The following is a 17,750-nucleotide window of genomic DNA, read 5'->3' as shown; positions in this document are numbered from 1 at the left end:
GAACAAACCCAATGCGTATTGAGAATAGTGCACATTAAATATTTTAATATTATAATCAAAAATGAATAATAAATATTATAATACGAGTATATTATAGTTATAAAATGAATAGCTAATAACATGGTGATAACAATAAAGAACAAACATACATCAAATGATTGATTTGTGAATGGTGATCGTAGCGCCGTTTTGCAATGCTAGTAAATTCCGTTTCCCAAACCCTTAACTCCTCTAAGACTGTGCTATAATCACTTGAAGGTTGTGAATGGAATTAATCTGGTAAATGATCGTCTTCCATTTAATTGTTTCGAGCCAGGCACACTCCAGCAAGCTTTAAGTTTTAAAGAAGTGGTTTGTTAGTCATGTATAAGTTATTTGGTTAAAATTATACTGGACTGAATCTTGGCTCTGTTGATGATGTTAGGCTAATATTTCTAATGTTTTCGAATGGTAAAATTAAAATTGTATTTTTAGTAATAGAGTTAATTTCGATATTAATATATATTAATATCTAATTTATATTTTCTTCGTGTATGGTTAGAATATTTGATGAATTCTACGTATCCTCTTATTTCTAACGAACCATTAACTTCCTGTAATGTGTCTTAAAAACTTTTCCTCGATGTCTTCTATTTTCCAGTTTGTGATGGAAATTTTAGATGCCCAGATTGGTGCCGTATAAGATAGGATTGGTCAAATATAAATTGTGTATAGGTATATTTTAGTTAGTAAGAAAAAAGTGCTTTTTAAATTAGCTATTGGGTACAATGAAAATTGTACGGCTTTTTCTTTGTTAATGATTTATTTAATATGCTTTGAAAAATTTAGATTTCTGTCTATCTGGACGCCTAAATATTTAACAGTGTTCTGAAAAGTTGACTACTTTGTTATTTATTTTTATTGGTGTAATTTAAGGATTTGTTTGAAAATAGAATAGCTGTAGTTTTAGACCGGTTTACTGTTATTTTCCAGTTGTGGAACTTAGTTTGTTCACTGCTAGATAGTTAGTGTTGCTTGAAGCGGACAAAGGTGGTGTCATGAGTTAATAAATCAGACAGTCGTGTCACTCTTTATCAATATCTTCTAAGCGTATAATAATGAATACTAATAAATGCTCGTCCGGAATCTCACCTCTATGTATTATATACTATCAGCCAGACGCATATGTTGCTTCTAATTGGCCAGGGGTTGTATTTATGCCAATCTTAAACGATATTTTGTTACTATGTTGTCGATAACATTGCCTTGGCATTAGTAATTTTTTAGCAGAGCACCAGTACGACACTATTTATTGTTTCGGTCATCAGTAGTAGTTATCTTGTCCTCAACCTAGACAACTCTTAGTTCACAGATAGGTTTTATAAATTTCATGTTTTCGTATTATTCACAAAACAAGGTTTTTAAATTCATACCAGTAAATATATGGAAAAAAATACTATGATTGTAAGCGTGCAAACGTTTGAATGAGAGAAGAAATGTGGGAATGCGTGAGTAGTCAGCTGTGCAGAAATTATCGTAAAAATCAAAATTTTTCAACAACCGTGTATAGTGAGGCAAAGAAAGTATATATTTTTTACTCAAAAGTAATGAATGGTAATAAAATATAAATAAAAACTGTACACTATACATTCATAAATTATGTAAGGGGCAATATAATTTTTCTAAAGTATTAGGTATCTGGCTACCTTTTTAAAAAAATATTATCTCATGGTACAAAAGATTTCTTAATAAAAGGGAAAAATTAATGACTAGGAAAAGATTTGTAAAAAAATAGTTGTTTAAATCTTTCAAAACCAAGAGGAAAATATTATGAATTTGAACGGAAACAATAATACTTTATGATAGGAATTAATGAATAAAATATAAAAAATGACATTTTGATTTTATTTTCACACACATTGTTTTATTATTTCATTTCCTTAGAATAAAATAATTGTTTGTCATTTCAAAAGCGTGCAACAATAACCAAATATAAACACAACAATCGTTGACAGCCATGATATTATAATATCGGGTGACACCTAATCGTTAAGTATTGATCGATGTAAACGGAGCAAAGACAATACCTAATAATATGTCATATAAAATTAAATAATAATTATTATTGTAATAATAATAACACGTATCGGCGTACTGCGATAAGGAAAACAAGGGCGGAGGGTCGGTAACAGTGTATATTATAGTTTAACCACGACTATAATCGCTGGCGGGTGGCCAATCGTGATTAGACGAAGCGAAATTACGTGGTGAAAAATCTAAGCGGGTTAAAACAATGTTTTTCGAGGTACCTACATTATCATTATCATTATTATTATTTACGTAGGTACCTATATTATGAGTCAAGACACCGAAGGTCATAATAATATTATAAAACCGTCTAAAATCTATTACTCCGTGCGGCTGACGGTGTCGCGGGATTATATAATAATGATCGTTTGATTTCGGCGGTGGCGGCAACGTCTCTCGATGTCCTCGCATTACGCACACCGATTCCACCGGAAGTTGGCTCTGGTTCCGGTGGTGAGTTGCCAAAAAACCGTTGACCGTTTTATCTAGCGACCCAACCGCGACACCTTGCACACATGACGTGCGCTCACAGACGCGCTCACATACGCACACACACACTCGCACACACACACACACACACACACACACACACATGAGTTTACCCACACAGTATCGCAAGGGGGAGATTTAGTGTCTCGTCGTCGTCATTCTTTCAAACCTCTCCGCCCGAAGACTTACAAACGCCATAAAACTCGTTGCCAATAAATACAAGCTCACTCACTCTCGCGCTGGCGGAGACGATGGCAGCAGGAGGGCTGCTGAGTCCGCAACCCCGCCGCCGTATAATGTGTTACGAGACAAGCGATGGTTTTTGCCTCTTATATATAATAGCCGTCGTCGTCGTAATAGTAATAGTAATGGTAATAATAATAATAATAATAATAATAATAATAGTAATAATAATAGGGTAATATACACATGGCTTCGGCGTTTATCGCATTCGATTTTAGCGCCATGGCCCGATGGAATTTTCAAATAGGATTTTTTCCCAAGCGTGTTGAATGTTGATGCATACATGTATGAACATGCACACGCAGTAGTCACTCTCGTGCAAAACCGCGCAGTTCTGACATGTATATACAATATAATATATATATATATATGCTGTATTAAATCGGCGACGAATAATATGCTGCAGCACGTGCCTCGAGGGTTGGCCGGTTATTTTATTATTTTTTCTTTATCTTTTTTTATCGCCCCACCAACCCCGAGAGGATTTAATGCAGCAATTACGAAATTACAAAAGTAAAAAAATAATAATTGAATTTTTATGGCGTTTTTCCAAAGTTCGGGTAAAAGCTAGCACTCGGGATGTTGATCAGGAACTCCGCATTGTACTTACCGGTGGAGAATGTCTCGCTTTTAAAATAAGTGAACAAAACTTCACAATAATATTCTTCCACGTCGCAATAAATAAAACAGTAACACAATAGTATGTGCTATACGTAATACGTAGGTACCTACCTACCTACCTACTTGATTTTATAATAATATAGTTCTATCGTAAGCCAGTGTCTCCACTGTCTCTCGGATGATATTATCTAAAATCTTAAACTACATTAATCGTATATATTTGTTATACTTTCTGTAAAAAAAGTGTTCGAATTCGGATGCTATCGATATTTTATCCGGATATTATGCCAACTTCGCATATTCAAGATCGTCCTTTACCCTTAAAATAGTATTGTATATAATAATTATAGTTAAATAACCAGTCGAACCACTGGTATTTAGACTTATCGTTTGCCCTACTTTGACATAATAAAAATATTTTATTAAATCTTCATCGGCGCCGCCCGTTTAACAACGATAGTTTATGTCCGATCAACGTGCGCGTGTGACAAACGCAATAATTTTAGGCTACACCAACACAGAGTATAATAATCGTTCAATTATTTATACATATATTATTATCGTAAGCCGGTACTACGACGGACCGTCTCGGTAGTCAGTGGGATAACGAAATCGCAATAATAATGGTATAAATATTATAATAATATAATTATTAACAGTGCTTCGTGGTCGTCGACTTCGGGTCAGGGTCTCTTTTCCGAGCTCGTCTCCTGCAGTCGGTTTGGATAATATTGTACCACTTTTCGCCCGTCGTGGCCCTAATGTCATTACGACAGTAACTGCTCGCGCACTTCTGTAGTTTTGTCGGCCGCCATTGTCGGAATAACTATTTTACGCATATATAATATGAACTAATGTAAAATGTATCTATGCGTATAAAACATATAATGTAAATTCTAGTGTCTCGTATGTATAGTATTTTTGTAACCGATTTTTCAGGAACGATAATCGAGAGCTTCGTTATAATCGCGTTTTAGCGATTTCGTTAATTTAATCACATCGTTTAAAAATCGAAAACGATGAGAATGATAAAAATAACATTTAAAAAAAAAACTGTTAAATTGTTTTAATTGTTTGTCCAATTTGAAAATTACATTAGTATTGCTCTTGTTGTTTTCTTTGTCGTATAATTAATTCGATTTTCTTTTTACCATCTTGATTTGAAAATAACCTTTGGATTTAATTTTATAGAGGTTTAAAAAATATTTCATGAAACCATCTATACGTATAAATGTGCAAAGCTAGTATAAATAACTTACGAAAACGAGAAAATACTAAGTTTTTTTAATAAAGAAATAACACGTTTCAATTTCCCGTATACAACTGTGAATTAAATTTCTTATATACGTTGTACCTACAGATGCATTTCTTTGAACATATCATCTTCTGAAAGAAAATCTCGTTGGATATAAGCACTTGACACTGTCTAGTACAACACTGTAAATGGAACTAATTAAATTAAAAAATGTCAGTATTGTAGAAAACATAAACCCATACACCTATACCTAAGTCATTTTTTTATAGACAAAGACTAAACAAGTGTAATTTATTAAATTTAACAAAAAGTATTATTTATCATTTTTATCCAAAGGTAACATGCACTCTCTTTTCTAGTTTAGTTTAGATAACATTTTCATAAAATGTAATTGTAGATATAGCCAATATTTTACATTATGCAGTTCAAAATTAATAAACTACTGTACAGTTAAAATCTCTTAATTTAACAGTTTATAGGTATAAAAACAATTGATTTCAGTAAAAATAAGTAATGTAATAATTTTTTCAATGACTTTTTCTTATCAAAAATCATAATATTTAAAATACTGATATTATAGTTCCATCTTTATCCGTATTTATCTATTAAAACAATTTTTTATAACATGAATTTAAAAGGTATTTTTTATTATCAAATAGAATATTAAAATCGTACGTAGGCATCGGATACATCCTTATTCATGTGATTTGCATACAAATAATGACAATCTATCTTGATACTATTTATTTTTTAATGATACATTTTACAAAAAACTGTATTTTTATCATTTCGCTTACAAACATAATAGACACAATTTTTTTAAGCTTCATTATTTAATCGTTCCATTACTTATTTTTGTTATTGTTTACATATTTTGAACAAATTGCATTACATTTATAAATTGAAACTTGAGAAATTTAATTAAATACCTTCTTCCAATGTTTCACTTTAAAATAAACCTTGAACCTAACATTTTCTCAGGCACTTATTTTGAGTTAATTTTATTGCTCAACTTTTTCAATATTATATTTTCTAATAAATCTGTAATTATGCATATTATGAATGTTATACGCAATGAATTCATTTATTGATCACAATTAAAATGTACCCAGAATATATTATTATATAATTTGTATTTTAATTCACATCACTCATAAGTGCAGTGGAGTTATGCTATGGTTATTCTATAAGTACCCGTCGAGATAATACTTATGTCTGTCTTTCTTCAATAAGCCAACTCACAGTATAGCTGTTAATACTCTAATTTAATGTTAATATTGATTTTTGTAATATTATGAGTGTATCTCCGTTAATTGAACTTAATAAGTCAAACATCAATACATTTTTTTTATAGGTCTCATGGGTTCGACATCGAGGTATTCACTTGCTAACCGTGGGTCGGTACACGTATACCAGTGACCAAAGATTCCAAGCAATACATTCACCCCAGAATGAAGACTGGACACTACAAATACGGTATCCTCAAATTAGAGATAGTGGATACTACGAATGTCAAGTTGGTACAACGCCTCCAATTGGGCATGCAATGGTTTTAACAGTTGTTGGTGAGTAAACAATATTTGAATGTTTTTAACTTTGTTAAAATATTTGTTTTTTTTAACTTGACAAACAAACCACAATTTCCATTATTCTTCATCTATCATCGTGAATACCGATCTGCAAGCATACTCGGCTAAACGAGTCAGTTGCTAAATACTGTAGTATGATGGATAATTTGAACTAGGTATTTGCAAACATTTCAAACAGTTTTATCCATAAATAAAATTTAAAACTAACTTAATATAACAATAGTTTTATCTTCAAAATCACGAGAATATAGAAATCGGCCATTCTCACATTACAAATTATATCTCTTGGTCAGTACTCAGTTATAAAGTATGTCTATAATGCCTATTATAATATATTGTGTGATCATTTTATTAAGTTTAAAAACGATTATTGTCAGATTCTAAAAATGATTCCGAGTAGAATTGTTTTGAGAGTTAAAAAAAACAATAGCAACTTTGTAACTTTAATATTATTTGATGTGCAATCTACAACCAATTTCAAATCGAATGATGTAAGATATAAAACTTTTGGAGCACTTAAACTACACTAAAAAGGATTTTACAAAAAAAATTACATTATTTGTTAAGCCAATAGCATCAAAGATCCACTTAGAATCCAAAACCTTTAAAGTCGCTTAAGAATAATTATACTCTAATATACTATACTATATATAATGTTAAAAATATTCAATCTATTTTAAAAGTAGGTACACATCTTTAATAGTAAGTCAGAGTTCTCCATCATATTTGGCGTTGTTAATTTATAAACAAGCAACTAAAATATAAGTGTAGGGCCACTGTCATGGAAATATTTAATACCCACAAATGTTTTTAATCTGTAAAACAGTTCCAGATGGGTTAAAAATAATCTTATTTTACCCTTAAAAAGAACTAGGTACTTTTTTATTGCATATTTTTCCAATACACTCATGGTTATCTTGTTTTTTATTAGTAATATATTTAAAACCCACTTAAAGTATGTAGTTGATGAAATAAAGCTTAAATAATACTCAACATTCAATACCCATGATAATGTAATATTAATATTTAGATTACACTTTAGTTTGAGTTACACGAAATTTATACTGTATCCTGGAAGTAATTAATTAATCTAGCTTAATTTAACTTTTCCTTGAGATTCTGAACGACAAACGTGGTAGAATTGTAAAAGTTTCATAAATTTGTCCAATTTCGATGATTAATAAGGCTTTAAAAGTTAAAATATTAATTTTGTTTTTATTCTATACAATTTATAAGGATCTGAAAACATAATATAGTTATACAATTTTAAATGCATATTATTTCAATTATTATGATACAAATTATAAGAATATTAGTGACTGAATATTTTTTGTCTATGTAGTTCTTGCTGTGTTCGAATTAGGTCAAAAAATATACATATATATGTTTATATCGCAACAACTGAATTGCTTCAGCGATTTATCGTTTGAAGGTTCAAGTGGAGTCTACGGTTTATCGGCTATTGGTCTGAGCTGTGTCCACAATAATTGTTTGCCGGTATAAATAATTGTGAACCATTAAGGTTTTATCACTGGGATGGTGGGATGCCTCAACCATTTCGATACCTTATCTACAGATATCGCCAAACAATAAAGGGAATATAGCTGAACTTTTTTATGAAAAAAATAGCTATACTGAAACAGTGATATTTTAAGCTATTCAAATTGTATGCTATATTAAGCATATTATATTATAATAAAAAATGATACAATTTTAAGTGTTGAAATTAAATTATTAATAATGGTTAGAGATTTGCTTCTCTGAGTATTTAAAAAAGGAACATTTAAAGATGGTAACTCATGTTTAAAATGTATGTGTAAATCGTATTAATATAAATGACAGCAGTTCTCACTTCTCAATCTGTAAAAGTTATAGAAAAATATATCATTTTTAATTACAATTGAGATGCTATATAATATAAACGCAACTCGGACCTTTTGTTGAAAACCCACAGACACAACTCTGATCTGTTGTACGGAAAATAGCAATTTCGCAAAAAATATGATTTTCGAAAGTAACACGAATGCGCTGGTAGATCTTTTATTAATTTTAAGTACTTAAAAATAGATTTCCGAGTAAAATGATTTAAGGTTGTATTCTTACTTATGGAACTGAATAAATTTGGACCAGACTCGTTTTTATCAAACGTTAAATTTCGAATTACATTAGTATAAAAAACATATTTTATTTTAAACAAGGATGTATTATATACCCCTGCTAAAAAAATATGCTAGCCTATCTTTTCCTCCATTAGGAGGTAAAAATCACCTGTCACAAGGTTTCTCCTCTAGCTATTATAAAATAATATAATCGATTACACCAATTTCGTATTGTACAGATTGTGTTTAAAAAAAATATAAATAGATTTATTCAAAAGTATCAAGGTGTGCCTCATATTTATAAACATCAAAAAGAATATGAAATATGTTTATTGTGTATACATTCTACATGTAGTTATAAAGCCTAATCTATTATGATTAATATAGGTCTTGGAAATAATGTGTAAACCAATATTTGTTAAAAACACACTTATGTTTTGTGTGTATTTTAAATTTTTTTAATGAAAACTCGTTAGTTCAGTTTAAATAAAAATAAAATATGTAAATACCCTTTTAGATATTATGAGAGAATAATAATTAAAGCATCATAATATTGTTTTTAATCATATATTTAATGCATAAACTACTACAACTCTGGTTGTTGTAGTCAGATTTTTTTATATTATTGTGCCACCAACAACTATGTAATTGCTGTGATAATATATAGTATATCAGGGTAATTTACACGATGTTAAACAGCTCGTTAAGTAATATTTATTGATACACAAATGTCATTTCAATTTTTTGGTTGTTATAATTATTTAAAGAGATTTCCTTCATGTTGAATTTACACTGCTAGAACATAATAAATGTACAAATATATAAATGAAATTTTTATGTTTTTCACAATTATACCAGTTTTTATTTGATTATTTATATTTTAAATAGTAAACTTTAAAATATATCTAGTTAATATATAATAAATATCATGTCTGAAATATTGAGGTTATTTTTTAAGCATGCTTAAGAAATCTCTCTGTATTATCTTTTAATCGTAAAAAACGTAATTTAGGTACATTGTAATGTTTGACAACATGAAATGCGTTGACACTTATTAGTTATTAGTTTATAATATTATTACCTATTTAAATTATTTTTATAAGTTCATAATATAATAGGAACATAAGATTCTTGGAAACTTAGCTTAATAACTAGGTACTGAAAACTAATAATGCTTTATTTCATACTATGACCATTATCACTATAAGTTGTTACTTAATATTGTAATCATAAAAAATATAAAACACGGTTGTATTATTTTAATATTATTTTTTGTGTTGGTCAAAACTCCATTCAATACAATTTACTTCTCATATGAAAAACAGAATATTTTATCTCCGCAGAAAATTCCTCAAGTAATACTAAAAATCTCGAGAATTTAAAAAAAGGTCTTTTAGTATATTTAAAATTTTTATAAATCAGATTATGAATAACTGTATAATTTAAGAAAAAAAGAGCTATGCATACTTGGTAAATCATTCTATATTATTACATACGAATTAATAATTTGTAATAAACACAATATTAGTTACAGCAGTTTATTTAAATTGGTTTACAAAATTTCATTAATTTTAAATCATAGAATCAACACATTTTTTTTTTGATTTAAAAATATCATGTATTATATTTATTAACTATATTGTTTTAAATTTAAGTATATTCATTTATTTTAGTAAGCCATCTTCTACGTAATTGTATTACATTATTCACATGTGTTTGTTACTGCGTATGATAATATTACATTCTGGTTTAAGTTTTTTTATACGTTTATTTTAACTATTATTTTATTTATTTATTATTTCACACCATTATACAACAAATATACATTAAAAAAAGTAATTGCTTGGATCCCATAAACGAATCAAATATGAAAAAGTGATAGTAACGAATTCAAGTGAATTTTTCATAAGAAATATAAAAAATAGGAATTGTCAATAATCCGAATTGCTACATTCATCGTCATTATAAATTATACATTATAACTATGAATTTAAAGAATTGACAAATAATATGAAATTTCAAGATATTAAAAAATGTTTTGTTTATTATAACATAAAATTTGCATGCATATTAACTTATTCCCAGCTCCCCCCCCCCTCCCCCCGGACTTACAATAAGCTTTTACTTATATTATTGCATTTTTATTAATTTTGTAGAAATTAAGGCTATTTCAGTTTTATATTTAGATCCACGATGGCTTATTTTTCTAAAGTATATATTTCAATACCTATAATATAATTACATAGTATAAAAATAGTTATTTACGCCAACCTAAAATCTATTATCGCCTATTATCTATTGTTTTCGTCTAAATACCAATTTTCTTTTAATTTGTATTCAAATACTTTTAAATCAGAATAGGTACCTATCTAGTATTCTTCTGGACCAGAACAAAGGTTCCTTCTTGTTTATATATTAGTCTGAGCACGTAAACCAAAGTATTTGTTAAGTTTTTCAAACTTTGTTATTTTTAGTTTTTCTTTACTAGTATTCGATTACTCAAAGCATTTTCAACCGTTTATCGAAACGATACACCGAATAAAACGTAGATGACAAGACGATGGAAATAGCTATTTTTTCCATCTAAACGTTTTCTTCTATCTTCAAAATGAATTAAAGAAAAGTTTTAAAAAGTCAGTGCGACAAAATGTTGAACAAATCGTCACTGTCGAAGTTAAATTAAGACGAAAGCACGCACGTGCGGAAGTTTGAACTATTTAATTTGTTCAAGTGTTCTTTTTTTCATTTCACCCTTTTGAGGCAGCAGTTGACGGGCAATTTGGTTTTGTCCGTGACATTCGGGGAGTCGGGGAGAGGAAAGCGTGCCTACAAAACAAACGCAGCAACTACGTTAAAGTTTGAAATTTTGTTCTTAAAAGTCTTCGATTACAAAATACAACACCATATATAGACATTTCTCATGAGTTCAGGTTGTCTTTTCAACTATCTTGTATTATTCATAAGATTTATAAGAACGAAAAGTGCAAATATCGATTATTGAAAAATACTATCATCACAAAGTTACACCTTTGACAGCTCTAACGTTTATTATCAAACTTTAAAACTTTTTTGTCATTGAAAGTATTCAAAATTACAGAACAATTTCGTATACAACAACACTTAAAAATGATTAAACGGATATTTTCAAATGCGATTTATTAATGTCAACATTGAAATTTAATTTTAACACTTGATTTATTTTATTTTTCAACATACTTTAACCATAATGTAGGATAAAATATATTCAAAATTAAAAAAAAAAACCAAGGATTCGCTCTTCTATATAATAGGTGTTGATTATAGAATGTACTTCTTCATTGTGTAGGTCACTGTAATGGATATGTTAAATTTAAATTCAATGATAAATTGTAACATACGAAAAACGATTCTGAGCGCAGATGGTCTGTCAGCATATAGCTGACTAAGGATATTTTATTATACCTACCCACCCACGCCTAAAGTTCCATCAATGAAAAGCCTCTTCACACACCCAAAACCAATGAAATACCCACGAACAACAATACATGTATTGTAAATAATTAGTTTATTGAGTCTAATAAAAAATTTAATTGTATTGTACATTTTCACTTATATTAGTTACTCGGTAGATTGAACTAAAATTAAAACCCCATACTTTATATAATAAATTATATTATATTATTAGGTAGCTGTTATTAACTTATAAATCAATACCTCCCTAACATTAAGAAAGGTGTAAAATGGTTCATCATATAAATACCTAAAACCGTGATTTTTGTTTAAATATTCAATTTCGTAACAATTGGGACTTGAAATTTCTATTAAATAAATGTGTACAATATTAAATTGCATTTTCGATATTATTTGGTTGCTGTAAAAAAAAATATAAGGAACCTATTGTATTAAATTGTCATGCAAATAAATGATCCCTGTTTCTTTGTACTTTTATTAACCGAGGTGCCAATTTCTGAATTTCGTATCAAATATTATATTTATTTTGATTTCTTAAAGGATTACTAAGTCAACTTGATTATGAGTTTGGACTTCATAAAACCTATTAGGCTATAAGTACAACTACAATAAATTATAAATAATGATCATAGCAGAGGCTTCCTATGACGAACCTTTGATGAATAACTGTACTCCGATGTTGACCTCTTAGTTATCTTACTCTCAACCGTTTCTGTCCACGGGAAACTGGTGATAATGCATTCCGTGGACCGACTCACGTGGCCGTCCCACGGCTCGACGACTACGGCGACCACATTACCCTCAAACTATCTGACCGATGCCGGAAATAGCGTTGGTTACCTGGTAATTGGTCATTCTGTATTTATATGTTTTCTTGGGTTTCAATGTTAATTGGTAACTCCATTTTCCTTTAAGGATGACCAACGTTAAATATTATGGTTAAACGTTAGCGAGTAATCCCGGGTTCACACTTCTCAACACACCATGTAGTGTAGGGTTGAATAAATTCTCTAACATGATACCAAGTAAGATGTAAATACTAAATGGAATATACAATCTATTGTTAAGGTAACGGTTGAGATTATCGTTGACCACAATGATTACCCACCAATAGCCGATATAAAACTCTAGGTATCTAGTATAGGTATTGTACACTACAAGTATTAGCATGCACAGTTAAGCAATTGGCATATGTCAATTTTATCAGTGAAATCAGTAGATTATTGTTATTGGTTTTTATTTATATCTATGATTAAACACTACGAGTATACGCATTACATTATAGTTGTTCGATAAAAATATGTTTGTATGCAAATTCATGACAGTATCAGATCCACTACATTTTCACCAAATACACCATCAAGATAAATACAACAAAAAGTTGTGACACAATTGCACAATATATTTTGGTTGAACTGTGTAAGAAAGAAGAATTAGATATAAGTAAATGAATTGATTATTTTACCAGTCAAAAGCTAGAAAAAAGCTTGATTTAAATTTAAAAAAAAAACCCAAAATTAACAAATTAGAACAAAAATGAAACTAAAATCTAGGATTCTTCCCTAGATGCATGGAAATATTATCAACTATTGTCCCCATATGCAAATCAAGAAAATCAAATAGCTCACCTAAAATCTATTGACTAATACGTCTACTTAAAAACGTTTACAGTTATATGCTACAGAATAGAACCATTTCTGAAATGTACCTATCCTTCCATTCACTAATTACATCAGATTTCCAAAACTAAAGTTGATGAATTGGAAAATAAAATATTTACAACAACGATATTTCACAGGTCTTTGATAAACATCAAGAACTTATATCAAAACTTCAACTCTAAAGTTCCCACATCACCCTCTTTTTATTCTTCACAAATAGCACATTCCAGATAAGAATAGGATCCAACCTTTCTAAAGTACTTCAAATAAAAGCAGAAATCTTCCCAGGATCAGACCTAGGACTAACTTTGTTTACTATCTACAACTGTCAGTACATACCAACACCAAATCACTGTCAGCTGCCAATGTTTGCAGATGACACGGCAATTAAAATGCAAACCAAAATTGTAGAATTTATTGACATTAAATGATCTATTACACACACCTTTGAAAAATTATCTATGTAGTACTCAAGATGGAAACTTATCCTAAATGCTACCAAAAGGGAAGCTTAGGTATTTACCTTTAGAAAATACTTAAATGTCGGCCTTAGTACAAATTAAGGACTAATATATCCAATGAAACAGCAAGGTTGACAAATACTTGGAGTACATAGATGAAATACTAACTGAGAAAATTCACATTACTAAGCCAAATATATGCAGGGATGAAAATATTATTCCCCATAAATCATGTAGATAAAATGTTTTCTTCTGCTTTAAAGTAATAAAAGACCACTACTAACTAGCATATGACTAGTGTGATTTCCCAACAAAAATAAAAAGGACTGCAAATTATCAAAAATAAATTCCTTTGAATAGCGTCTTTTGGTTCATGAAAAACAAACGACTACACAAAAAAATGGTATTTTTCGACTTAACATGGATAATTAACCAACATATAAACTTCAACAATAACCTAAATAAAACAGAAGGAACTCTTCATTACAAAATTGATGAAGAAACATCTAAACCTACGATAAAACCTTGCTTATCACAAAATATTTTCCTAGAAGACCAACCAGACAACATACAAATAACATATATATTATTATCTTTGTTCTTTTATTTTTATTTTTTCATTTACAACTTTGTAAAAACATTTAGTTTGTTGAACAATTAATTAATTATTTAAAACAAAAAAATCAGCACTTTTATTACATACTATTATTAATTATAGTTTCAATTCAATCGTTCATTGAAACGTGTTAAATTGATTTTATTGAAGCGAGCTATCTGGTTTTAATGGGATATCAATGTTGACACAGAAGTCGCATTGGTATTTAATTGTAGTTTGTAGAATTTCTAATATTGCTACATGTGTGGGCATTGAGCCAAAAATAGTGATAAAAAAAGTGTGGTGAATGTAAGAAACCTGCTAAGAAATCCGGAAACACAATATAATAGAGACAATATTAGACAAATAGTTGCAACAAGATAAATGAAAGTATAATTTTCCATATTACCAAATCAATATTTAATAATGATTCTATTAGTATTTAGTACATAAATAATATAATACTACATACGTCATACTTACTAGTTATTATAAGCAGTATTATATATTTTATTAATATTTTTAGCAAAATAATTGTCTTTAAATGTATCTATATCATAAACAAAACCATGTTGAGTATGAATAATTGTGCCTAACTTGATAACAGTAAAATAATTTTCTTGGTATAAATAACTTTTGAAAGTTTTAATACCCTTGAGATTTATATTTCTCGTAACTATCCAATGTATTTATTTTTAAGTTTAATGTCGTAGATATCACTTTCTATCAGGTTTTCATATAAACAATTAACATATTATTACTAAGATGTTTTGTTAGAACTTTAATGCAAATTGTGTATTCAACAGTTTAACTTTAATTTCAATAACATTTTAAATGAAATTGGTATCTTAAAAAAAAGTTTTGATGTTAGATAATTCAGGTGTGATTAAAAAAATATCATAATGGTGTAATATAAATGATACAAAAATATCAAAAGAAAATTAGGGTTTCTATGCGTTTAACGATCAATTTTTCATACTACAAGATACAATTTGAATTCCGTATAGTTACAGTAACTAGAATTTATAAATACAAAACAAAATAGGATAGGATAATATAGGGACAATACGTATATTATGGTGTTTAGTGCAGTGCGTGTTAGCGAATATGCCACCGGGGAGGCCGATTTTAAAATGGCTACCCTTTACTACCCTTCTACCCTTCACAAAAAATCCTTTTTTTCCTCGCCTCATTTCCAAACGGCTCCACTTAATTGTATTTGCTTTCCACTCACATGCATGTATTATAAAAAAAAAACGATTTCAAGTAATAATATCAAGAGGAACCTTTGCGTCAAATAATGTTGCCTATATATTTCGGTCGACAAGGTTCCGAAATTGCCTCAGTGATTCTCCTAAAGTCAGTACTACCTAATATCGGCAGCGTACCTACTAAAAATTAAAATAATTATTACCTAGGTTATGTACAAATTATAATTATTGTAGGTATAACATTTTAAACTATCAAATTTAATAATCATATGGTTATAATACAAAGAAATATGAACATTGTATGACAGTACATACACAACTAATAATTATACCACCCTCCACGATTATTTTTTTTTTAATTTTTTTTTTTCGTAGAGTTTATTTTTTTTTAAATGTTGATGTTTCAACATTTTATTTACATTAATTCTACGATTTTTAATATAAATTTTATATTTTGGGAAAAATTTCGAATTATTTATTAAGACCATAGTCATTAATTGTGATATTTATTTTGTCTCGGTTTCTGATAAGACTTATTTAAACATGGCCCATGGACTAATAATACAAAATTGTCCTCAAAACTTAAAAAAAAAAACTCTCGGGGTTAATAAAAATAAAATGTTGAAACATCAACATTATTAAAAAAGTATAAGCAAAATGGCTGTCTTAAATTTTTTTGAAAATAATTAAATAGAAAAAACTTTTTTCACCAATACATTAAGTAAAATCAAGCTATGAAATATCTGTAGTCCTTGTCCCTGACTAAAAAAAAAAAATTATGATATCTCCGTTATTTCAGGAGATATCGCAATGGGTAAATCCTCACGGGACACTGTGTATAGAAATACATAATAATTATATGTGTATAAAGTATACCCGAAAATAATCAAACGAAAATATAAATAAATCGGTCCGGCTTCTCAAAGATAAAGGTACTATTGTACACTGGTGTAAAATCAATGTGGAAGATGGTATAATTATTAATTGCGTATGTGCTATACAACATATATCCATACATGACATATTATTTCCAACCTCCAACAATGTATAATGTATTATTATGCATACTTTTCAATAATTAATAAGTATAATTAAAAATTATTAAAAGTATAAAACTGCTAAACTTTTGTTTTATTTCATCCTCATAAAATTTCCACCACAAAAAACTTGCTTCCACAAAAAACTCCTCATCCCCCCCCCCCCGGTCATAACAAGGAAACGGAGTAGGGGAATTTCAATTAAAATCAATGATACAAATCGCATTCAAAGTATAATTTTCAGTGGACTCAACACGATTCTACGAATCTTCGAAATCATAAATTATAATAGCTATTTATATACATAGACGATTCTGAAAATGTAATTTGTAACATAACCTACACGATTCCTCATGATTTTAAATACATCAATGCCATGAAAAATAGATATATACAAACAAATATATTATTATTATTATTATTGTTGTTGTAACATGCATGGCGTTTCGTGCAATGAATTGTTCTACCGTCAAACAAACACAACGACAACTCCTACTACAAAACTTTCGTTATAACATGACTTTAGTTTGCACATATCACATTATTGAAGTTGTCATACAGGTATTTAATATTTTTGACTTTGAGCTATGGTTTATTTCCTTATAAATAGTGATATGTTTCGGAGTTATTATAATTACAAATTTTGTAGGAAATCTCAAATATTTTAATTTGATAGGTAAGTATATCAAAATATCGTGTTTTGAAATGAAAATTTAATCAATTCAATTTTGTAGATTAAAGTATAGATAATAATATAAATGTAATAGCAAATACATCAGATATACTAACATATTATCTAAAAAAATATATACTCGTATAGTATTGCACAACTGAACTACGATCAAATTTTGCATCAAATTTTCACAGGTCCTTAAAATGAACTAGTAAAGTGCATCTAGTTAGTGACAATACTGACATGTTAACACCGTGAAATTCGTTTTGAGAAAAATTTTCGCTTCACGTAGCAATTTG

At 28.8% G+C, this 17,750-nt stretch overlaps 1 protein-coding gene across 1 annotated transcript in view; it reads left to right on the top strand.

Moving 5' to 3' along the window:
- Positions 1-17,750, top strand: part of LOC111041747 (zwei Ig domain protein zig-8-like) — a 251,929-nt gene that overhangs the window by 201,093 nt on the left and 33,086 nt on the right. Inside the window, exon 3 of the mRNA XM_022326143.1 lies at positions 6,030-6,240. Within this exon, the coding sequence (XP_022181835.1) occupies positions 6,030-6,240 (211 nt within the window). The remainder of the gene's footprint in view (positions 1-6,029; positions 6,241-17,750) is intronic.

The sequence above is a fragment of the Myzus persicae genome, unplaced genomic scaffold (assembly GCF_001856785.1).
Source record: "Myzus persicae strain clone G006 unplaced genomic scaffold, MPER_G0061.0, whole genome shotgun sequence".
NCBI classification, from domain to species: Eukaryota; Metazoa; Arthropoda; class Insecta; order Hemiptera; family Aphididae; genus Myzus; species Myzus persicae.
The sequence above is the reverse complement of the archived record's forward strand: the minus strand, read 5'-3'. Positions and strand labels throughout refer to the sequence as shown.